Source organism: Crocuta crocuta, unplaced genomic scaffold (assembly GCF_008692635.1).
Source record: "Crocuta crocuta isolate KB4526 unplaced genomic scaffold, BGI_CrCroc_1.0 scaffold619, whole genome shotgun sequence".
NCBI lineage: Eukaryota > Metazoa > Chordata > Mammalia > Carnivora > Hyaenidae > Crocuta > Crocuta crocuta.
In genome coordinates this window covers 3,917,151-3,939,857 of record NW_027533395.1, presented here as the reverse complement: position 1 = coordinate 3,939,857, position 22,707 = coordinate 3,917,151, and the positions used below count along the sequence as shown (strand labels likewise).

The 22,707-nt window shown below is 43.1% G+C and overlaps 1 protein-coding gene across 1 annotated transcript in view; it reads right to left on the bottom strand.

Moving 5' to 3' along the window:
* Positions 1-22,707, bottom strand: part of SORCS3 (sortilin related VPS10 domain containing receptor 3) — a 564,865-nt gene that overhangs the window by 385,315 nt on the left and 156,843 nt on the right. Inside the window, exon 4 of the mRNA XM_077748455.1 lies at positions 8,096-8,163. Within this exon, the coding sequence (XP_077604581.1) occupies positions 8,096-8,163 (68 nt within the window). The remainder of the gene's footprint in view (positions 1-8,095; positions 8,164-22,707) is intronic.

Sequence of the window (22,707 nt, the reverse complement as noted above, 5' to 3'; positions counted from 1 at the left end):
AAAATCCTTTCTCCTATAAACTTGGAAATAGATAGGCTCTATGTGAGTTGAAAATTTTCCTTGTTTTTTCCCTTGAGCTTTAAACCAAATTCCAAGGATCCACCTATCATAGTTTTACACACGTGGACATCTGGCAGGGAAATAAATTAAGGCTTACCTTAGAGAGTAGGGAAATGCATCCATTTATACATGTTATTTTAGAAGGGACTGTCTGATCCTGTTTACTTATTAACTTCATTAGAAGGCTAATGAATCTCCTGCTGGGAAAATGAGAGGGAGCTCAGGCTGGGGAAAGGGATGGGCAGAATTTCACACCCCTTCTCCAAATGGTGAGGTTATTTATGATTGTGATAAAATGGCACTGCATCTGGATGAAAGCACAAACAGTATAAAATAACAATCAACGGACATGATCCATACAAAAGTGTTACATTCTCTCAGCCACTGGACAAAAATCAAGATTTATACATGTCTGGGTCCTGTCTCCTGGAAGAAAAAAAGACTAGGCCATAAAAAGAACCCCTCTTTCCCCATAATAAATAGGAAAAAAATAAAACCGTAATCCAGAGCCCCATTCTCCAGTGTTCTCATTTCTCTATTCTCTAACAAAGTAAGATATTTGAGGGCTCAATATTTAAGGCAAACCCCTTTCTCATTTTGTTTTTCAGGACAAAGACTTTCACAGGTTGAGTGATGCTCCAATTTGTTTAATGAATTTAAATTAAGTACTTTGGAGAGGTGTTCTAGCTAATACCTGCCAGCTGGCCACTATCCATCAGTGAATGGCACGGCAGCAGGCTCGTATCTGTGTTGTTGACAATACCTGATTTTTTAAGGAAGGTGGTTGTGCTCAGGAGTGAGGGCTTTATCTGTTTGCATCACAAATTCAATTGTGTGTGCTTCTTGTTTGATCTCCCAAGAATCTGTGGACTTGGGAGATAAAAGGAACTAGGGAGATCATTTCATCTCACACCTTTGTTTATGAGGAAGCAGAAGGATGGCAAGAGTAATCCAATCTACTGGTAACTGAGATGGGCCCGAAACCAGGCCTCCTCTGAGCTCACTGGTTCCTGATCCTACCTGATGGTAAGAAGCCACTAGAGGACTTCAAAATTTATACATCCTGAGTAATCTCCAGCCTTACTGGAGTCTCGTGGGTGGGGCCCAGGAATCTAGATTTTTAGCACATTCCACAAGAAATTGTGAGGATATGTCAAGTTTGAGAAACATGCATGATCCCACCTTTCCTTCTATGTTAATTACTTGGGAAGTAATAAAACTCTTCAGTGAGCTTAGATTCCTTATGGTTGCATTAAAAAGAAAATAACCAGTAACAGACAAGTTAACTCAACACTATGTTACAGGAAATTAAATAAGACTGTGGTTTGTATCCTATACTGCAAATCATTATCAGCATCTGGTGTAGAAAAATCAAGAAATATATTCACCTTCGCCTTTTGCCAGCCACAGATTAGTATGCAAAGGAGAAGACTCCAGAGTGTTCTCTCAAAAGAAGTGTATCATGTCCAGACATTATGTGGTTAGGATTATAGATGTACTCTGCACCCTGCCCTCCTAAAGTTACCAGTACAACTGTCCTGTGGAACCCGGTAGAAGCTGCTGAGCTAGGAAGATGTAGATCTAGGAACAAATGATATTGATTATATTAAGTAATAACTCGATGGTAGGCATTTTGCATTCCATGTACCATCTCAGGGACTTCTCACAAAACTCTCACAAGATAGATCCTACTGTCATCCCATTCTATTGGTAAGCAAATGAGGCTTAGAGAAATTAAAACATTGCTCAAGGTGGTATAGCTAATCAGCAGTAGAGCTGGGATTCACATTCCAGCAGTTGGAATCCAGGACTGACTCCTTAACCACTACCCATATTCAACCCAACCAATTACCAGGTGTTTCCGAGAACCATGGGAACTACTGGTACGTGAGACATGCTTTCCTATTAAGAGTTTCACACCCTACCAGAGAAATAAATGTTTTATATTAAACAGCAAAACAAAAAACAGGTGCCAAGTTGATTGCTTCTCTAATTCGTTCCTAGAATAGTTTTGCACCCTTTATAGAATGAGATGGGTGGTAATAATAAAAATATAAGTATTTCTATAGTAGGGCCACTCATCGCAGAAAGCACTGTATTTTGTATATACATATTATTCTTGCATATGCCTGATGTTGGTTCCTAGTACATTAATCTTACCTCTCAACCAAACTAAACATTCCTTGAGGATAACAAGCATGACATAATTATCCTGTGTGAGCACAGGGTTGCTATATAATTGATGCTCAATTAATATCTGTTCAATTGAATGATCTGTGACCCATTCAGGAGCTCTCACCAGATTTAATACTACTGAAAGCAAATAGAAGGAAGCCCCAGTTCTTCGGAGAGGATTTCACAGCCTGTATCATCAGCCCAGCCTTTGGGACTTCACATATGAAGAGCCTAGCGAATAGGATAGGAAGTTTTTAATTAACAGCCTAACAAAAAAAAAAATGTCATTCCAATCTGCAGTTTTGTTTCCATTAATTCACTCAGATTCAGCAGGAATTCCACAAAGGAATTGGGGTGAGCAGCTATAGAGGGAGGGAAACACATAAATAAATCATGAATGTCATTAAAATTTGTAAACTAATAACTTCTGGGAAGTCTTAGCAATTATTATCAGGGTTTTCTTGGCAAACAAAAAAATTAATAAATCCAAAGGTCTCCATTTTCTATTTAAAAAAAATACAGCATCCCCTAGAAAGGTCACTGACAGAACAATTAGAGGAGGAAATAGATGGTCTAGCCAACAGCTTGCAAACTAGATGAAAAGTCACAGGATTCCCCAGTGGTAGGAGGATGAGACAACTCAATACAAGAAAAGTGACAGGCCAATGCAAGGCTAAAGCCGCAATTGATTTGGGGCCACTGGTACTTCAGATCTCTAAGCCCTTCTTTAGTGTAGCCCAAGTGCTAGGCATTGTAGATCCAGACAAGAAAGGCACGTGGTCCCTGCTCTTGGGAGGCTCACAGGCTGGAAACAAATCACAACAAAATGTAAGTGATGCTGGTGGTGAGCAGAACAAGGGCACCCCACTCAGGGAGGAGGGGCAAGGAAGCTGCCCAGGAAGATGCACCCAGGGGGTGGTATGCTCCATAAACACCTTCACCGGGAACTCCTCTCTCCCCTCAGTGGGCCCCAGGAAAACTGGCTGAGCAACCTGGTTGCTTTTCAAAGGGCACATCTTCTCTCACACTGTTGTCAGGTAGAGAAGCCGGCACAGAGAAGCAGCTCAATTACCAGATTCCATGAGGATGACCAACCCTCCTTGAGTGTTTTCCATGGGTGGGCACTGTATGCCAGGCACTTTGCTGGGCAGTTACACATTGTATTTTATGCAAAACATCATAACCACACTATGAGGTGGGAGCCAGTATAATCCTCATTGTACAGTAAGGAAACAGAAGCACAGAGAGGTGAAGAAACTTGTTCAAGGTCACTCAGAGGCTAAGTGGAGGAGTGTGGACTTGAACCCAGGCCATCAATCTCCAAGCTTCTATTCTTAATCACTTCGATGACCAGGAAGTCAGCTTTTTCAAGTCAGCCTTTTGACTTGAACTCATCTCTCCTTTTTGGGTCAGGCTTTTATAAAATCTAACAGTTCTGGGTGCCAGCATCACTCTTCACTGATGGGCAACCTCCATATTTGACACATTATGGACTGAAAACACCCTGAAAGCAAAGCCCTGGATCTTTTATAAAATAACAGTCCCCAACGTTGTCTATAAACTTGAATTCTCTACAGAAAATGTCCATTGACTAAAGGATACAAACAGATGGTTGTGTTAATAACCAGTTATTAATATCCAGCCATCCTTGCGTTGGTGGAGAAAAAAATGTGACCCCCTCCAGTATAACTGCACCAAGTAGTTTCATATAGAATGTCATGAGGGCTTAAGATACTGCTACCCTACTGAATGCTTTTAAACAGCCTTTTGTCTATTTAGAAGTAGATGGCCTCTGAATTATTAATCTGGTGAGGCGAATAATTATATCCCACTGTAACCTGGCAGGGAGTGTCATCTTGTCATGACAGCTGCAGCTCCGGGCTCCTCTGCTGTACAGAAAATTGAAGAAGAATCCCCTAAATTCAATTTCAACTTGGTTAAGCATGTTGGGCCAAATCACAAAACTGAAAGGGTGTGTGTTTAATTTAGTTTCTTTTTTCTCTGCACACTGTATTAGTAAGGAAGATCACAATGCTCTAGGCTCTAACTGCAAAATACATCATCATTATTGGGACAGAAAAGAGGATGGGAGATGCAGATCTTTAGGGGAAGAGCAGGGTAGACAATGAAAGGTTCGAAGAAACCCTGTGAGGCCCCAGCACATTGGCAAATTTCCCCAAAGGATAGAAGCATCCCCTTTTCTCTCTCTAGCTCTAAGCAGGGGTTGCTAAACAGGGCTTTATCAGACCCATGAACCCTTGAAAACAAGAGCACAAAAACACATTCATATATAACTTTTACCCAGAGAGAAAGCTTACAATATCCACCAGCATTTCAAATCCCTCCCTGTAAGGTCACCCCATATTAATCTATTATCTGTAAACCATGCTTAGTGTAACACTCTAGTTTGGCCCCTTCTATGAACATGATGAGACCCCAAACATTCCCTCCCTGGTCCAAGACCAGCTGCTCTCTCTGCCTGCTGCTTGGCCCCCTTTTCTCCTGTAGCCCAGGCTTACCTGCCTTTTCCCTCGTGGTAAGGACATTTTTCCACTTCTTGATGCCAAATCACATCCCACCCATCAGTCCAAGCCCCAGCTCAGAGAATCTTGTCTACAGAGGAACGTTCTCATGTTGCTAGAAACTGATACTTCAATTCCCTCCAATCAGCACAAGGGACAACAATCTAAATCACTCTTCTCCCTTCCCTAATCCCCTAAAGATCTCTGCTAATTCATCCATATCACAGAATATGATGCCCTATAATTTCCATCACATGGAAATATCCCCTTGGTGCCCTATAATTTCTATCACATGGACCCTGGCATCAGCAGATCCTTATAAACAAAGTCAATAATGGAATGAATGCTATAGAGACACAGAGGGTTATAATAATTAATCATTACATTTAAGTGAACACTTCCTACATGTGAGTCACTCTTAAGGGTTTGTACATTTCTTGTTTCATTTAGTCCTTGCAAATCATCCACTAATTCATTGAATGTTTATTATCTCCTGTGTGCCAGATACTGTTGTAGGTGCTGAAAGTATAGCCCTGAATTAAAATGAAAAAAAAAGTCTCTCTCTACAAGCCTAGATGTTAGTGGGTACAGACAGACAATAAACCAATCAATAAGTTAAATATTTAGCATGCCAGATGGTGGGAAGTACTAAGGAAGAAAATGCAAGTTGAGTGATGGAACGTGAAGTCCTGGGGAAAGGCCTCCCTGATTAAGGGAACAGAGGATGTAAGGAACAGAGGCACTGCCCACCCCTTTTGGAGAGGATCAGGAAGATTAGAGGGTAAGGACCACGTAGGGAAAAGGCAGTGTGTCTCAGGAAAGGCGAGAACAATGTGGTTGCAGCAAAGGGGGAGTTCTGTACTACCTCTAACTTACATCCAGGGAAAGAGCAATGTGTTGAATGGTGACCAACCAAAAAAAAAAAGATCTTTGTAGATGTAATTAGGGATCTCAAGATCTCAAGATGAGATCATCCTGGACTATCCTGGGGTCTAACTCCAACAGCAACTGTCCTTACAAGGGTCAAGAGAGGAGAGGGCTAAGGAGATGATGCAGGCAGAGAGGGAGGGCCATAGCCTTAGGCTGCAAGGAACTGCCAGCAGCCACTGAGGCTGGAAGAGACAAGGGTTCTCCCCAGAGCCTCCAGAGGGAGTGTGGCCCTAAAGACACCTTGATTTAAGACTTCCAGGTTCCAGAACTGAGAGACAGTACATTTCTGCTGCTTTAGGCCACCAGGTCGGTAGTGCTGTGTCACAGAAGCCCCAGAAAACTGATACAGAGAAATTAAGAAAGATGCCCGAAGTTATAGAGCTCTTTGGGTGGCTGAGGTAGGATCTAAATCCTGGCAAGTGCACATCAGGCTGCGCTTGAGGCCACTCACTCGGCTGCCTACAGTCTCTGGTACACACCAGTGAATACACTGGCTCTTATGACCACGGGCCACACACTTCATCACTCAAGGGCCTCTAGCAGTAAGCACCTGGCCCGGGCCTGTGATGGTGCCTGGCTCACCCCTAGAACTAGCCAAACCTTTCATGAAACATGGGCTGCCAGGGAGAGCTTCTCCCATTGTAAGGACAAGCTTTTCTGGCTTGTTTGATTATTTGCCCTCCGAAGACAGCACAGGAGTCAGGCTGAAGGTATCACCACAGTATCACTGTGATTGGGCCCGAGCGGCAGGTTTTGAGGCTCTAATTCCCCGGGAGTCCTATGTGAGTGGAAATAGCCATGCTCTTATCTATCAAAGGAACGCTGGTTACTTATATCTCTGCCAATTTTCACTGAGCAGCAAAATTAGGTTTGGGACATCCTGTGCAAATGGAGGCAGGCCTGAGTCGATATGAGCAATTAACCCCTAAATATTTAATAGATGCTGTGACTGGTCCTCCTTCCTGGGAAAGAAACTCTGGCTAGTCCTCTGCAAATAAACAGGTCAGATGAAGAAGAAGCAAGGCACACAGACAGATATTCATGCCCCAGACCACTTCTGCTCCAAGACCTCAGGAAACCCTCAGGACAGAACTCTGGGATGATGATGCAGCCAAGTGAATGGCCTTTTGTGACACTGCTCCCCCTCCTCCCCCCCTCAAGTGTTTACAAATGACGAAGCAAAAGGGATAGACACACAGCCTTCCCAGAGTGTGAAATGCCATCTCAGAGCCACTGATGTAATTTGCTGTTGGCCGGTGTGACTGCCGACAGTGTGCACATGCGCGCTGCAGAGAAGGGCGAGTGTGCCGAAGCTGCCCGTCCAGAGAAACCCCTCAGGTGTCTGCTTCATCCCAGCTCTCTCTGATCTAACCCACCTGCACCCTTCTTTCTGTCCCCTGTGACCAGGGTCTCGTCAGAGCTGACCTACCCAGCAGGCACAATGGGCACAGTGCCTAGGGCTTACCATACTTTTAGGAACCCACAAAAATGTGTTTGATTCTTTTAAAGTCCAAACCAAAAATGAACTTTGAGGCTGAAAAAAGTTTCCATATACTGTATCAACACACTTATCTTTATACCACTGCAGCCATAAAATATACATTTCAATATATATTAAAATATATGTATTACCAATATACATTTTAACATATAATAAATTTTTAAATATATCATAAATGTTAATTACAGTAAATATTTATAAATATGTATACTGAATTTACTAAAATATATATAGGGTGGCTCAGTCGGTTAAGCATCTGACCTAAGCTCAAGTCATGATCTCACAGTTCATGATTTCGAGCCTTGTGTTGTGCCCTGTGCTGACAGCTCAGAGCCTGGATCCTGCTTCAGATGTGTGTCTCCCTCTCTCTCTGCCCCTCCCCTACTCTCTCTCAAAAATAAATAAATGTTAAAAAAAATTTTAATATTTATATTAAGGAGCCCACGAAGGTCACCACGTGATCCCCACATGTATCTATTCCTACAAGCACATGGAAGTACCACAGCATCTCACAGATGCACAGGACTGGAAATGGTCCTTGGGCCAAGACTCACACTAAGGCAAGGCTCTCCCCTCGGCACACTCCCTGACCCACGGCTCTTCTCACTCTTGGCAGGCTCTCCTGATCTCTCTAACCACACGTGTGTTCACCAAGCAGAACTAGACTGCACAGGAACGCAGCAGCAACAATGGAAGCAAGCAACCAGGGGTCTGACAGGCCCCCAAAGAGATCAGCAGCATGTTCTGGGACGTCACAGGTAGGGCATTCCACCGGGGGCATTAAGGAGGTCTTCCAGGAGGAGCACTGTGTCCTGCTTCTTCCAAAACGTGCCTCCCACCCCCGTGGCTGGCATTCTTCATGTGAGCCGAGCCAGAGTAGCTTGTTAAGAACCTCTAATCCACTTACCTCCACAGTGAGCTCTCAGTCACGCTCCCCAGGTTGAAGTCATACAGCTTGGTCAGGATAAGTATAACCTGCGATGGGGATGGGGAGGAGGGCAGAGAAGAGGAACAAAGGGGAGAAAAAAAGGAAGCTTACTTTAGTTTGTGTAATGATATACAGTGCATCTCAAATCACCCAGAGGAGGGTTTAGTATTTATTCATTGAGTGGAGGGGTATTATAGGATCAAGCAAGGGAAAACAATTATTAATTTAATGCATCCCGTAACTGGTAGCATTTATTTTAATCCTGACAATGCTTTGCATTTGAAATAAAACATGCCAACAGGAATTAACTGGGTATCGACAGTCGTTTCTCTACATCTGTCCTCCTTCAAGGCGAGGTACTGGCCGGCTGGCTCTGATCACTCGTACAGCCACCCAGGGATCAGAGGACGGGCTTGCTTTTGATCTGGAGATGACTCCAACTTATAGACTTGGACCTAAAATGGAAAGAAAGAACTGAGCCTAATTCTATCCATCTACAGATGGGTTCAAAGAGATTTTGTGTTTCCATTACTAGGGCCTCAGCAGCCACATCTCCTTGAATGGCAGACAGGCCCAGTCCCTAACATCCTCTGATGCCATCTGCTGTCTACCATCTGACATCTGTCTTCATCATGGACTAAGCAAGTCATTGGACTCCACTGGACTCCAGGACCACTTTCCTGACTTCAGTTGAAATGAAGAAACCCAAAGGTAAGCTGTAAATGAAAGAGCTGGAACTTTTTCTAATAGGGTTAGCAGCTTCCTGAAATGATCTTGGGCTAGTCAGTCTGGTCCTACACCCTTTAAACTTCTCCAGCTGGGGGCCTGGATATCCGACTTTTCCCTGCCTGCCTGCTGTGTGCCTGGATAGTGGCTTAGGCACAACTCTGAATCACAAGGATGCCAAACCCATGCACCTGAATCGATTTTAATCAAAACGCAGGTGCCTAATATACAGCGCCTGCCTGCACACGTGATAATCCAGTTACACATAATTGTGTTTATCTAAATTTAATGCACAACTCATTTCACTTTTTTCAGCTCCTTCCCACTCCACAATTTAACTTCCTCCAGTTCATTTGCACAGCAGCCATTAAACTCTTTCCAAGATAATGAATTTCTGCTACTAAGTTGGGACTTTCCCATTCTAGGTATCTATTTAAGATTAAAGAAAAATAATCAGCCATTATATTGAACATTTTTATGGCATCTCACTGACAATAGAACACTCGCTTTGAGATTTATTCACATCCAACACCCCATGAGGTCGGTCTGCACCATTTCCATTACTTTTATATAAACTAAGAAAAAAATTAGAGTCAAGGATGTGACCCATTATAGGTCAAAGAGAGTCCATGGCAAAGTTGGTTTGGGATGTTCAACTTCTCTGAAGGGCCACAACTGAAGGGCTCTTCCCAAGCATGCATTCTTTGAAGGAGAGTGGTCAGTGGGCAAGAAACAGCCAAGCCAAGAAACACATCAATGAAATGGCTGTTTGCAGAACAGTAAAATCTACAAAGCTGTCTTACTGACATAGCACAACAGTAAGGAGAATATATCCATTGCAGAGAATTGCTCTCCACAGCCACTCAGTGGTCCTTGACTCTTTCATTCATGGAGTTTCCTCATTTGTTAAATTCAAAGGCTGTTGAAAACAAGGAACTTATCACCACCCTCTCCAACCAAATGCCTAGGACGGCACCAATAATTCCTGTTTGCTAGAATAACATGCACAACAAACTTTGCCTCCCCTTTATTTTATCTTCTTTCATCTACAAAGACATCCCCACAGTCACCAGGTAAAAACATGGGTTGGCTATGTGCTAGCCATCCCAAATTCTGGACAAACTCAAAACTATGCTTTTCTAGAAATAGGTCAGGAACACCCATCCAGAGCTCTGCAGGAGCAAATTAGGCCATTTCATTTTCTCCCACTATCAAGCCTTCAGGGACATCAAAAAACCTCCAAAAAGTGCAAAGTCCACACAGAGAGAAGAAAGAGGTGTAGGGGGTTAGAATTCCACTTAACCAGTAGGGCTTCTAACAAACAACTGGGTCTGGAATGCCCATGAAAGAACCCAGAGCTGCTCTCATTCTATTAGTCTCCTTACCTAAAGCTTAAACCCTCTCCTTCCCACACTCCATCTTCTGTGTCCCTAATAACTTTCTTGTGGGGCGCCTGGGTGGCTTAGTTGGTTAAGCGTCTGACTTTCGCTTAGGTCATGATCTCGCGGTTCGTGGGTTCAAGCCCCACGTTGGGCTCTGTGCTGACAGCTCAGAGCCTGGAGCCTATTTCAGAGTCTGTATCTCCCTCTCTCTCTGACCCTCCCCTTCTCACCCTGTCTCTCTCTCTCTCTCTCCTAGAAATAAATAAAAATATTAAAAAACAAAACAAAAACACTTAAAAAAAAGTTTCTTGTAAACCTAACCTCATGTTGGTGTCTACTCTTGGGCGATGCAGACAGACACACCCTTCCACACCTCAAGGACCATTATTTCTGCCTTCCTGGTAGATAGTTCCAGCTCTGCCTCTTGGTTCGTGCATTTTCCTGGTTAGAAATCTTTGCTGGTTCCCTCTGCCTAATGATGAACTCAGTTCCTTAGCCAGTAACTAATGCACTACACACACACACACACACACACACACACACACACACGCACTACACGTACTCCTCAAACCACTTTCCACAGTTCTCAAGATGCTGGCTTCTGCTTTAGCAATTCATGTTTCCCAAGGTGCTACAAATAAGTCAAGCCTGCTCTCACATCTCTGCTTTTTCTTCCAAGCTGTATTGTATCATCTGTGCTACAGCCTTTTATTACCGCCTGCACCTGCCTGCCTGTCATTCAAGAAACAACTTGAAGCCCACCTTCTCCAGGCAGCCTCCCAGGACCATGACAAGCATCAGAGCTCTGTCTCTCTCAAGTCCTATTGCACTTAAAATGGAATTACATAACTTGGCACTTAGTCAAACACTATCCTGTTACTTTCTGGATGTCACAGGATTTGTGTTCTCAACTAGATTGAAGTGGGGTTCGTATTTTGTACTTTTGTCTCCCTAACAGGCAAGCTCAACATGTCAAAGGTTCCTAAAAATAATCATTTTGAGTCAGTAGAAGAAAATGGTGTTTTGGTGGTGAATCACAGTCTTCAGATGGGAATGGTATTAATCTAGTCTATTTCCCTCATTGCACAGATGGGGATGCAGAGAGAGGAGGAGACTCCTTAAAGTCTCAATAATGTGTGACCTTGACCAAGTGCCCCAGGCACTGTGCTTCCACTCCATGAATACAGCTGGAGCTACAGTCACTGCCTTTTAAGTGCACATTCTATGGTCGCACTCCCAGCAGGTTTGACTTGGTGGGTCCTGAGTGGGCTCCGGAAATCCTCCTGTGGTAACTAGAGCACCACACTTGAGAAAGACCCCATCCCACTGTGATGCCTCTCCCCATACTGTGCTGCAGTGACATCACCCTTCCACCCTGCTGAGATCCTAATCTAGAAAAGCATTCCATCCTTTAAATGTAGCTGAACTTTAGAAAGCATGCAGAAAGAGATGTATGAGGAAAATGCCTCAGCAAAGTAACCCCTGCTTTCCCCAGGGGAAAGGTCCAAACACTGTGAATTAGGGGCTGGAAGCTTCCATTCCTCTGATGCCAGCACAGAAGGGCAATAATAGAGCTATGAAGAGATGATAATGTAACCTTTAGCCTTAAGATACTCTGGGCCAAGCAAACAAAACCAAGAGGAAAAAAAGGCCTGCCCATCCCTGGCTTCTCTCACCACTCAGAGCTTTGAAAGGCCACCAGAGAGCAGGGAATTAGCAGGAAGAAAACTGATATCAGATGCAATAAACCCACTAAGCTCCAGACTGCAAGGCAAGTATTCAGATCAGAAAGAGAAGATGCGAGTGTGCCTCAGGAATCACCAGTGGACGGGATATGGAATGAGGGAAGGCTAAAGGGGCTAATCCTGGATCCACAGCAAAGCCTGACTTGACTCCTCTTCAGAAGATGTTCCCAGATGAGGGCTGGCGGTCAAATTCAGCAACAAAAAAGCAGAGAGTAAACATTAATTGAACCCCTACCATGTAATAAACACAACACGGGGTGCTTCCCAAATCTCACAATAAACTCTTGAGACTAAGCAAGTATAATAGAATATCTCCATTTTACAGATGAGAAAACTGAGTCCCAAGAGCAAAGCTAACTGCACCCCTCGCCCCCAGGCACACAACCAGCAGGAAACAGAACCAGTATTTCCACCCCTGGCTTATATGACACACTGTGCTGACTCTGCTCTAACACAATGCTCCTCCATGCAGCAAATGTTTATGTGAGCCAGTTGTGTGCAAGGCAATGAGCAGGCACGCAGAGAGGAGAAGAGCACATCCTGGCCCTCGAGGAGTTTAGCGTTCACTCATGAATTTCACAAATATTTACTGGGCTCCTCTTAGGTGAATTAGGAAGGCACCAGCTAAACTCTGGGACTCAGGGAGCTAGCCAGAGCTCAAGACCCAAGGATGAAGGGAACTTTTGTTTTCTTTGTTTTTGGAGAAGGAAATAGGAAACAGAGTTATGTAATGAGAAAAGAACCAGACAAACTGCTAAGAGACCCAGGTTTGTCAAATAAGCTTGGTTTTGACCTAACTGGCTACAATCCTGGGGGCTTTTAGGCAGCAGAAGTGAAAATACATTGGAATAATTCATAAGTAAATAGCATTTCTCTCTTACTATAGGATACACACACACACGCACGTGCGCGCGCGCACACACACACACACACACACACACGTGCCCCTAATTGGCATCTAACATCTTCTGNGCACGTGCGCGCGCGCACACACACACACACACACACACACACACACGTGCCCCTAATTGGCGTCTAACATCTTCTCTAGGATTACACTCTGGTCATTCATCTCTTATAGCTTCTATCACATTGGGTCAGTGTGACTTTTCCATATGTCTGACTTGTCTGTTAGATTGTGGCCTCTCTGAGGTTAGAAATCAGGTCTCATTCAATTCTGCATCCTCAATGCACAGCACATCACCTGACACTTGGCAGGCACTACAAGTGAATTATGGATGCAGGACAATAAAAGAAGAGATGAGATGATAAATGTATTTGAGAGGTACAGATAATGTGCTATAAGAGCTGAAAAGAAGAAGCAATTAAGTCCACAGAGTGTGATCAGAAAAGTCTCCATGAAGGAAAGATTACATGAACTGGGACTTAAGGTATGCTAAGAATATGCATAACCTAAAATGGAGCTCATTCACTTTCTTTCTTTATTTAATTGAACAGAGACTTATTGGGAAAAAAAGGAGGGTAGGGAAGAGGCCATTCCAGGTACAAGAAACAGTATGGAGGTAGAGTGGCATGGGCCATTAGGGGCAAGAACAGTCATGTGTTGAATGCAATGTCCTGTGTACATCAGCCACTCAGAGACATAGGCCATCCCAAGTTGGGAAAGAAGGCACAAAGGACAGTGGGATCATGCAGGAAGAACAGAGAAAGCCCAAACTATGGTCAACTATGGGTAGATAAAAGGTTTTATAAGAGTGAATAGAGCGATAACAAGGTGGGACTATAGTTACCAAGAGACTTACTAGTATATATGTCATGTATACACAAATATCTAACAAATAATATATAAAGGGACTAATTATAACAGGAGACTTATATATTATACATATGCTATATAATAAATGATATACATTAAGAGACTACATTAACGTAAGGGATTTATATAGTAAGTGACAATAAAGGACATGACTAGACTCACAAAATCTGTTGGTACTCTTCATTGACCATCCACCACCAATTTTCTGGGCCCCAGGCATCTAGTGTCAGATGTTCAAGCCAGCCCTGAGATAACTGCCCACTTTTTACACACACTCAGAGACAGTAACTAATGTCTATATTTCACATTTCCCCTTTCCTCTTTCATTCATCTGTTCTTGACTTATGTTAAGCACAGCATAAGCTTCTTGGTGACAAAGTGATCAAAAAAGAAATGGCGGCTGTCCTCATGGAAGGTACTGTCCTCCTCAACCTGCTGCATACAGGGTAATGCATTTGAACAAAGGAGTCTAAGTCTTTGGCAGAGGTAGGGGAAGTGATACGTGAGGACAAGGGAGCTTTCTAGCCTCTTCCTACCCACTGCCTATGTGAGAGGAGGTACCCACACACAGACCTGCAAAGAAGGCTCCATCCCCATCCCACCTGAGAACACTTTTAACTGTGCCTGTCTCTAGATTCCCTTACCTATTGGATCCAGCTGTCTGCCTCCTGTAAGGGGCTTGCGTGACAGCATGGAAATAGCAGAACACTTGCAACCAGAGGGCTGCCTCCAAACCCAGTCTCACCATGTGCTGCTGTGTGAGCCTGAGCAACTTATTTATGTTTTCAGAATTGGCTCCAATTTCTTTAAATGGGGATAATGATACACTTGCCCCTGCCAACCTCACAGGGTTGTTGATTCAAATCAAATAAGGAAAGCTGACCCGCTTTATAAACTGTACTAGGGAAATGGGAGTTATTAGTATGATAATTATTCCTCAGGAGATAAGGGTTCCAAATGATTTTTATTTGGTTAGGGGTCTGGGAATACAGATTCTAGAGTTTCTAAGCTCCTCCTAAAAAAGTACTCATCCATTCTCGACCCCAACTGTACAGGAGGCTGCAGATCAGAGCCAGTGCATTCACCAGGCCCTACCCACTCAGCTTCGGAAAGAAGGCAGGAACCCCAGGGAGATTACTGTCCTCTGAAAGGATAATGCATAATCTGCAAATTCATAAATCACTAGGACGCTCTCGCCTGTGAGCACATTCAGTGAAGGGAGGTCCTTTAATGCCTGTAAAATTTTATTCTGAAGGAAAATTACTTTAGTTCATTAAACCTTCCTGAAATCTTGGTGCCTTTAGATCCATGGGGTTCTCTGTACACCCCCCTCACATGCTACCACTCCAATACTGCCTCTACTTGATAGTTCTCGGTTTCCAGCTGGTTGGAACAAGGACGGCAGCTTTCTTTACCAGAAGTAGTTGACAATTGTCATGCAACAAAGATGCTACCCCTCTGGGACAGACTATAAGACTGTACTTTTCAGGGCCAGCAGGGTCTGAATCCCAGGGTCCTCCTCATACCTCAGGGAGATCTCCCTACCAAGGAACAGAAACTGAACATTTATAACCCAAAGCCCGACCAATCCCTAAAACAAGATTCTCTGGGCACCAACTGGGCATCTTGAACTGTGCTTGGTGTGTGCCAAATTCAGAATGACATGAACAGTGCTCCCTGCCTGCTATGAGTTTACAATCTAGTTAAGAGGACAAAGAAATAGTACAAAATATAGCAACTTCTCATATATAATGCATGAAATTTCACAGCTATTATCCCCTTTCCTGCTTTTTATAAGGGCATCTCACCAACTCTGTGGTTCAAGACAGAATCTCAGCATGATCCTTGATTTCTTCCTCATCCCACAGAAAGCAGGGTGAACACAGTGAAATACACTGCATTCCACTGTATCACACAATTTCAGGTTCTCATAATTTTTTAATTCATTAATTACAAATATGTATGGGATGCTTCCTGTTTGCCAAGTAATCTGGATTTAGCACTGAAGAAAATATAGCAATTTCTTTGCCCTTATGAAGCTGACATTCTAGCCAGGGAGATAAATAAACAAATAAGTAGGTAAATGGCATGGTCAGATGATGGTGAGTAATAAATATGTTGGGGGGGGATTGGAATTAAGGAAAAGGAGAAGATGAAGGGGCCCAGGAACATCGTCTATGAAAAATGGACACTCCTGCAAAGCCCTGAATGAGATGAGACATGAAGTCATAGGGCTATCTGAGTAAGCAACATTATAGGCAGAGGAGCAGCAAATACCAAGATCCCAAGGCAGGAGTGTCCCTGGCATATTTAAGAGAGAGCAAGGAGACCAATGAAGCTGGCATGGAGAGTAGTGGGAGGTGAAGTCAGGGAGATATTGGGAGACTCAGATCTTGCTGGAACTTATAAACTATTGTAAGGACTCTAGTTCTTACCTAGTGAGATGTGGAGCTGCTGGAGGATTTTAATATAGGACTTTACTTTTAACAGGCTCACTTTGGCTGTTGTGTTGAGAAAGGCAGAAAGGGCATAAAAGTGAATGAGGATCCTGTTGTAATCATCCAGGTGAAACAAGGTATATGTTAGAGCAGAGCAACAGCAATGCACAGGAAAAGGAACATGATGTTTATATATTTTGGAGTTAGTGTCAGGCAAACTGGATATGGAGTGTGAATGAAAGAGAATAGTTGTGGATGGACTCTCAAAGTTCAGGACTAAGCAACTGGAGGCACAGAGTTGCCAGTTTATGAGATGAAGACTATAGAAGAAGGAGGTGTGGAGGTAAAACTAGAAATTTAGCTTTGAACATGAAGTTTGAGATGCCTAAGAGAATTCAAATGAAGAAGTCCAATAGTGAGCTGGATAAATGAGTCTGGAGTTGAGGGAAGAGAATCTAGGACAGAAATATCCATTTGGGAATGGTCTCTAATTAGATGGTATTTAAAGACACAAGACTAGATTAGATCACCAAGAGACAGAGTGTGAAGATGGAGTAAAGATATGAGGATTGAAAGCTGGGGCGTTCCAGCATCTAGAGGTCAGGGGAGTGAGAAAGTCCTCTTAAAATTGGCACAGTGGATATTTATGTCCTGTGTGAATGCTCACCAAATGGTATTTACTAAAAGGGAGACCCTCAGTAATCAAATGAACAAGATGGCCATCAGTTGAGGCCAGTCAGCCTCTTTCCCCAGATTCCCCAGTTTGCTCTGTGGGGTCCTCTGTGGTCACCGCGATGACAGAGTTGGAGACTTTACCTAGGCTTGACATGGACTTCCTTTCACCAAGGCTGTTGGATATTATCACTGCTACATTCCTGACCTGCAAACATCAGAAACCAATGCTGAGCCTCACTACGGAACCTGGTGGCAGGGTGATCACACTGCACCCCTCCCATCACATCCAGGGAGCAATTTCTTCTCATTGTGATTGCTTTTCCTACCTGCAGTGCTTATGCTAGAGTCAAAATCTTTCCATTTCAGAACCCCTTATTCACTGTCATGGTATCCCACACAACATTACTTCCAACAAAGAAACTCATTTCACAGCAAATGAAGTGCAGTAATGGGCATATCCATGGAATTCACTGGTCTTACCACAAACTTAATCACCCAGAAGCAGCTGGCCTGATACAATGGTTGAATGGACTTTCAAAGATTCAATGACAGAACTAGCTGGGAGCCAACACTGTGAGGTTGTGGCACTGTCTTGCATGATGTGCATGTGACCAGCATATGGTCAATATACAATGGCCAGAGAATCAAGGGGCAAAAGAGGTAGTGGCCCTCTCATTATTGTCCCCAATAAGCCATTTCACCATATCTACTTCATGTCCCCATAACTTTCGGCTCTGGTGAAAGAGAACTCTTCATTCCTAAAGAGAGAATTGTAAAAAATACAAAACAAACAAAAACAAAAAAACGAACACTTGTTCTGTTGAACTGGAAGCAGAAACTAATACCCAACTATTTTGAGCTTCTCATACTACCACTGAACCAACAGGAAAAGAAGGGTTTATTTATGAATTGAGGATGGAAATGGATGCTCACAGTAGCCAAAGAGAGGGGTTGTGCTGTCTGTTTACTGCCAGTTCTCTTTCTTGCTTATGCACTGCAGGTAACCAGGACCCTGAGAATTGAATTTCTAAAACTCTCATGTTATCTGGCTTCCAGTCTGACCCAATGCAGCAGGGGGTAAACCAGTAGGGGCCGCTAGGAAAGGGAAAAGGCTACTCTTCCCATTTGTGTTTTGCAGTCACAAAACAATAGCAGCAACAGAGCTGGTGGGAACAACAGTGGTGACGCTGGACCTCAGTGACAGGAAGCACAGACTCCTAGGTCCCCTGCATGCTTAGCCCAGCACACACAGTAGACATCTAGGTAGGAGAGATCCCGGCCTCTTGTGCTATTTCTTCTCCTCCTATGCAGAGGCCTGCAAATGTTTCTATAGTTACCAATCATTGGGAAACTTTGCCTTTTCTCTTCTTCAGTCCTCCTGCCTTGTAAACAATTCCTGCATTCAATGTCTTCTCTTAGAAATACTGGAGTCAGAGACCCTCACTGACATAGAAGAGTCTGTGAGATGAGAGGAAAGCAGGAGAGCATGTGTGCTGGAAACCAAGCAAAGAAAGTGTTTCAAAGAGGAAGGAAGGATCGGCTGTGTGAAATGCTGCTGACAGTTCATGTACAAGAAAGATTAAGAATAGACCAATGGATTTAGCTAATGGATGACTACAGAGGCCTTCAAAATAACTAGTCTACTTAATTTATGACCTTCATCCTCTTCTACCATTATACCACAATGATCCTTCTATAGTAGAATCCAAATCCCATCACCTACTGCGAAATAATCTCTACTGGCTTCCTACTGTCTTTAAAATCAAATCCAATACTCTGGTTTCTCTTCAGATCGCATAAATCTTTCTTTCGCCTTTTACTAAAATCAAATCCAAATTCCTCAACATGGCATGAAAGGCCTTTCTCAACTTGGCCCTTCTAGACATTTTAACAGTCTTCTAGAGCCACTTTCCCAAAGGACATCTAAATTCTAGCCACACTGGAATACCCCTTTCTTCCCTGCTCCAGGCTCCCACACTTTTTTGCAAGCTCCCTTCTCTCCTTGAAAGTCCTTCCCCCATTCTTCACCTGCTGATCTCTCATTCCTCAAGGCCAGCTCAAACATCATCAACACTCTAATGTCTCACCTGTCCTCTGAGATAGAATGGATTCTCCTTTAATCCATGTTCCCCTAACTTTGTTATATTGTATATACTGTATATTATTGCATATACTTCCAATTATTCTACTCACCAGACTATATTGTAATTCTCTGTTTGCATGTGTATATCCACCATTAGGCTATGTACTTCTTCAGGACAGAGACCCTGCTTTTTTCATTAGACCGTAAGAGTATTTTTATGCTCTTCCTTGACATGGTGCCTATAACCAACAGAGATACAATGCACTCATTCAACAGAAAGTGTTGCCATAGGTGTGCAAAAGAGGAAAAGATGAGTCTGGACCGAGGTAATCAAGGTCCTCAGAAAGGATGAGAGCTATAAGGGAAGATCTTAAGAATAGGAGGAAAATGGAAATTTCCAGTCTTCTCATCTATGATATTTTTTAAACTCCTTCAAAAGGTAGTCTTTTCTTTAGATAAATTAGTCTTCCAAGTCTCTCCAGAAGTGAGAACTAAAGGTGGTTTTTAAGAGAGAACTTCATGAATATCCACAAGAGGGTAAGATAAAGGGGACACAAGGGCAAGAAGGGAAGATAGTGAAAACAATCTTCTAAATATGGCTGTAATAAGTTTTAGATAGTTGTTATTCTCTAGGGACTTCTAGAAAAGACAAAGGTATATACCTATACCTGGTGGGATGTAAGTTAATGAAAACACTAGATCTAGAGACAAAAACATGACTTGATCTAGTAGAGTAGCTTAGACCAGAACAGAACAAATATAGAAAAAGCTGAGGTGGGACACTAATATATATTGAGTACGTACTAAGCGTCTAGTACTGTATTTGGTGCTTTATGTTCATTTTTCAGATAATGGAAATAACCACAGTGAAAAGGAGATATTATTATCCATGTTGTGCAAATGAGGCAACTGTCCAGTCAGGGCCCAACACAGGTTTATCTATTCCTTCTTGATCCAAGTAAAGGATACGAGATACAAAAATTAATAAGCATTAGTCATCCCTATTTAAAGCAGGGCTATTGTTAAGAAAGTAATGTGCAGAATTTGGTTGCTGAATAAGGTAAGAGACAGATCAAGGAAATGGAAATACAGTGTTGTTGAATCAAGGAGCTTAATAAAAATGGCTCTTGAATAGTAGGGGGTTGTTCTGGCTTTGTATAACGAGCCATTAAAAATTAATTAAAAATCCATTCACTCTCATTCCCTCAGGGACTTTGAAAATGAGAGAGACAGCCATCTCTTGGAAATGGTTTAGGTAGCATGCAGCCCAGTAACGGGGTGGGGCCAAATAACCCCAGAATTCCCTGCCTGTGTCTATATTCCATGATGATAGCTCACCAGAACTAGAGTTAATTAGTTCAAGGTATAACAGTAACTAGGAGTCTGAGTTCACACCTTCCTATGTGCCCATCACTCCTTCCATCCAACCACCACCAGCACCCCCTAAGGAGGAGGCTGAGGGCAGTAACAGATGTGAGCAGATGAAAGATGAAAAGCTGGCTCCAAAGCCACTGGAGTTAAGCTTTCAGAGATAATCAACAACATAAAGGAAAATGTAAGCAATCTGTTTCCTTGAGAAAGGAGCAGAAGCTCTAAATCAGAGAGTCTCGGTGTGGAGCCCATGTTCTGCCACTTATTCTCAATGTGACCTTAGACAAGAGGCTGACCCTATGGAGCCTCAGTGTCCTCATCTGGAAAACTGAGCCAATTTCATTTCTTTCATTGGGTTGTTCTGAGGGTTGGATCAAAGGTATCTTCTGTCAGGTGCACAGGAAGCCCTCAGCATATATCAGGTCCCTTCCATCCTGGTTTGTCTCTGAGCAAACCAGGTCATTTGCCACCAGAGTAGAAAAATGCCATGTCCCAAGAGGGAGCATGTCACTTCTTTAGTGATGACAACTTGAAGCTTACAAAATAGAGAGCAACCTCACCAGGCCTCTCACTGATGCACAGATGAAAGACCAGAGCATTCCCTGCGTGCTGGTGTTCGCTTTATGTGGACGTGCACTGACAGCCTCAGCAATGGAAAGATCACAGGTCCATCAAGTCCATTTTGCCTGTTGTGTGATCCTACCCACTTGTCTCTTTCATTTCAGGGTCTGTCTGTGCTGATCCTGCCTGCAGGCACACACACTCCCCTTCCTTCTACCACTCCTGTCAGGGGCATCATTCCCTCTTGGGTCTCAGGAGCTGAAAGAACTCTCAGCCAAACCATTTCAGCTGCTGACCCCAGTGGATTTTCTGGGGATCAGCAATTCCCTAGATTGGAACTAGCTACCAGCCCAAGGTGTTTCCAATGAGGCCAAGAGTAGGGACTTGACTAGACTGTAAGATGCCCTTGGGGCAAATGCAACAGATGTCTTATTTGTTACTGAATCTTCAGTACCTGGGACAGTACCCAGACACCCCTGACTCCCACCCCAAGATCTGGTATACAAAAGGGAGGAGAAAAACAAGCTATCAATCAATTAGTGATCTGGCATATATCACAACTTGTCTCCTATCCAATCTTAAAATTGGGCACTGCAGTGGGCTAACTATCATAAAAGATGGGGAGACAAGAGACACAAAATTCCTGACCTAAGGTACTTACAGTGCCAGAAGAGAGTTAAATATTTACACAACTACCTTTGGTGAAAACTGAAATTGGTCTGACTTATACCAGCCTGTTCATATTCTACCCAATGTTTCATGTGAGTCTTGCAGTAACTCTGCAAGATTGACATAATGGTAATAAGTGATTTCCAAACTAGGATGAAGTGGAGAATTATCTTTCATGAAAATCTGAGCTGGCTTATTTTAGCAGGTGAAGAAAGCAAATGACATTTTTAGCGATGAAAGCATCACAGGAAAACACAAGGAGGATAGACTTGCCAGTTGCAGTTTCAGGACCAGAAGGTAACCTGCTTAGGCTAGAGTCAAGGGCACGGAGAAAGAGATGAAGACCCAGACTGCATGGTTGATGATGGTTTTAAGCACCAGGTATGTAAATTTCCTATTGTTTCTGTAGCAGATCACCACAAATGTAGTGGCTTAAAGCAATACAACGGTATTATCTTGCAGTTTTGGAGATCAGAGATCCAAAATAGGTTTCAGAAGCTGCCAGTAGGGCTGTGTTTCTATATCCCTTCTTGAGGTTCCAGAGGATAAACCATTTTCTTGCCTTTCCCAGCTTCTGGATGCTGTACCTATTCTTTGCTTGTGGCTCCATTCCATATTCAAAACTAGAAATGGCTAGTCAATACTCTTTCTCACATTGTATCAGTCTCCTATTCATCTGCCTTCCTCTTCCCTATTAAGGATTATCTGATTACATTGGGTCCAGCCAGATAACCCAAGATAATCTCTTCATCTTCAACTCAACTGATTACAATCTTATTTCTATTTACTATCTTAATTCCCCTGCATCATATAACCGAACATATTCAAAGGTTCCAGGCAGAACCAGTATGTGGACATCTTTCGGAGGCCACTATTCTGCCTACCATGTCACATTAAGGAGGTTCTACTCTACTAAGTAAAAAGCATAGACATGTCTAAGTGCTTGAGCGGGTGAATGATTTGTTGGCACCTGTGTTTTGGAACCAAAACTGTCCAGAGTATGAAGGGTAAATGAAAAACAAAGAGGCTAGTGATAAGGATATTGCAATAATCCAAACTTAAGGATAAAAGATCTGAACTGAGATAATGACAACTGGAAAGAAAAGGAGGGAGGGGGGGAACTAAGAAAACTGTTGCTAAAAATTACAAGTGATGCATAATAGA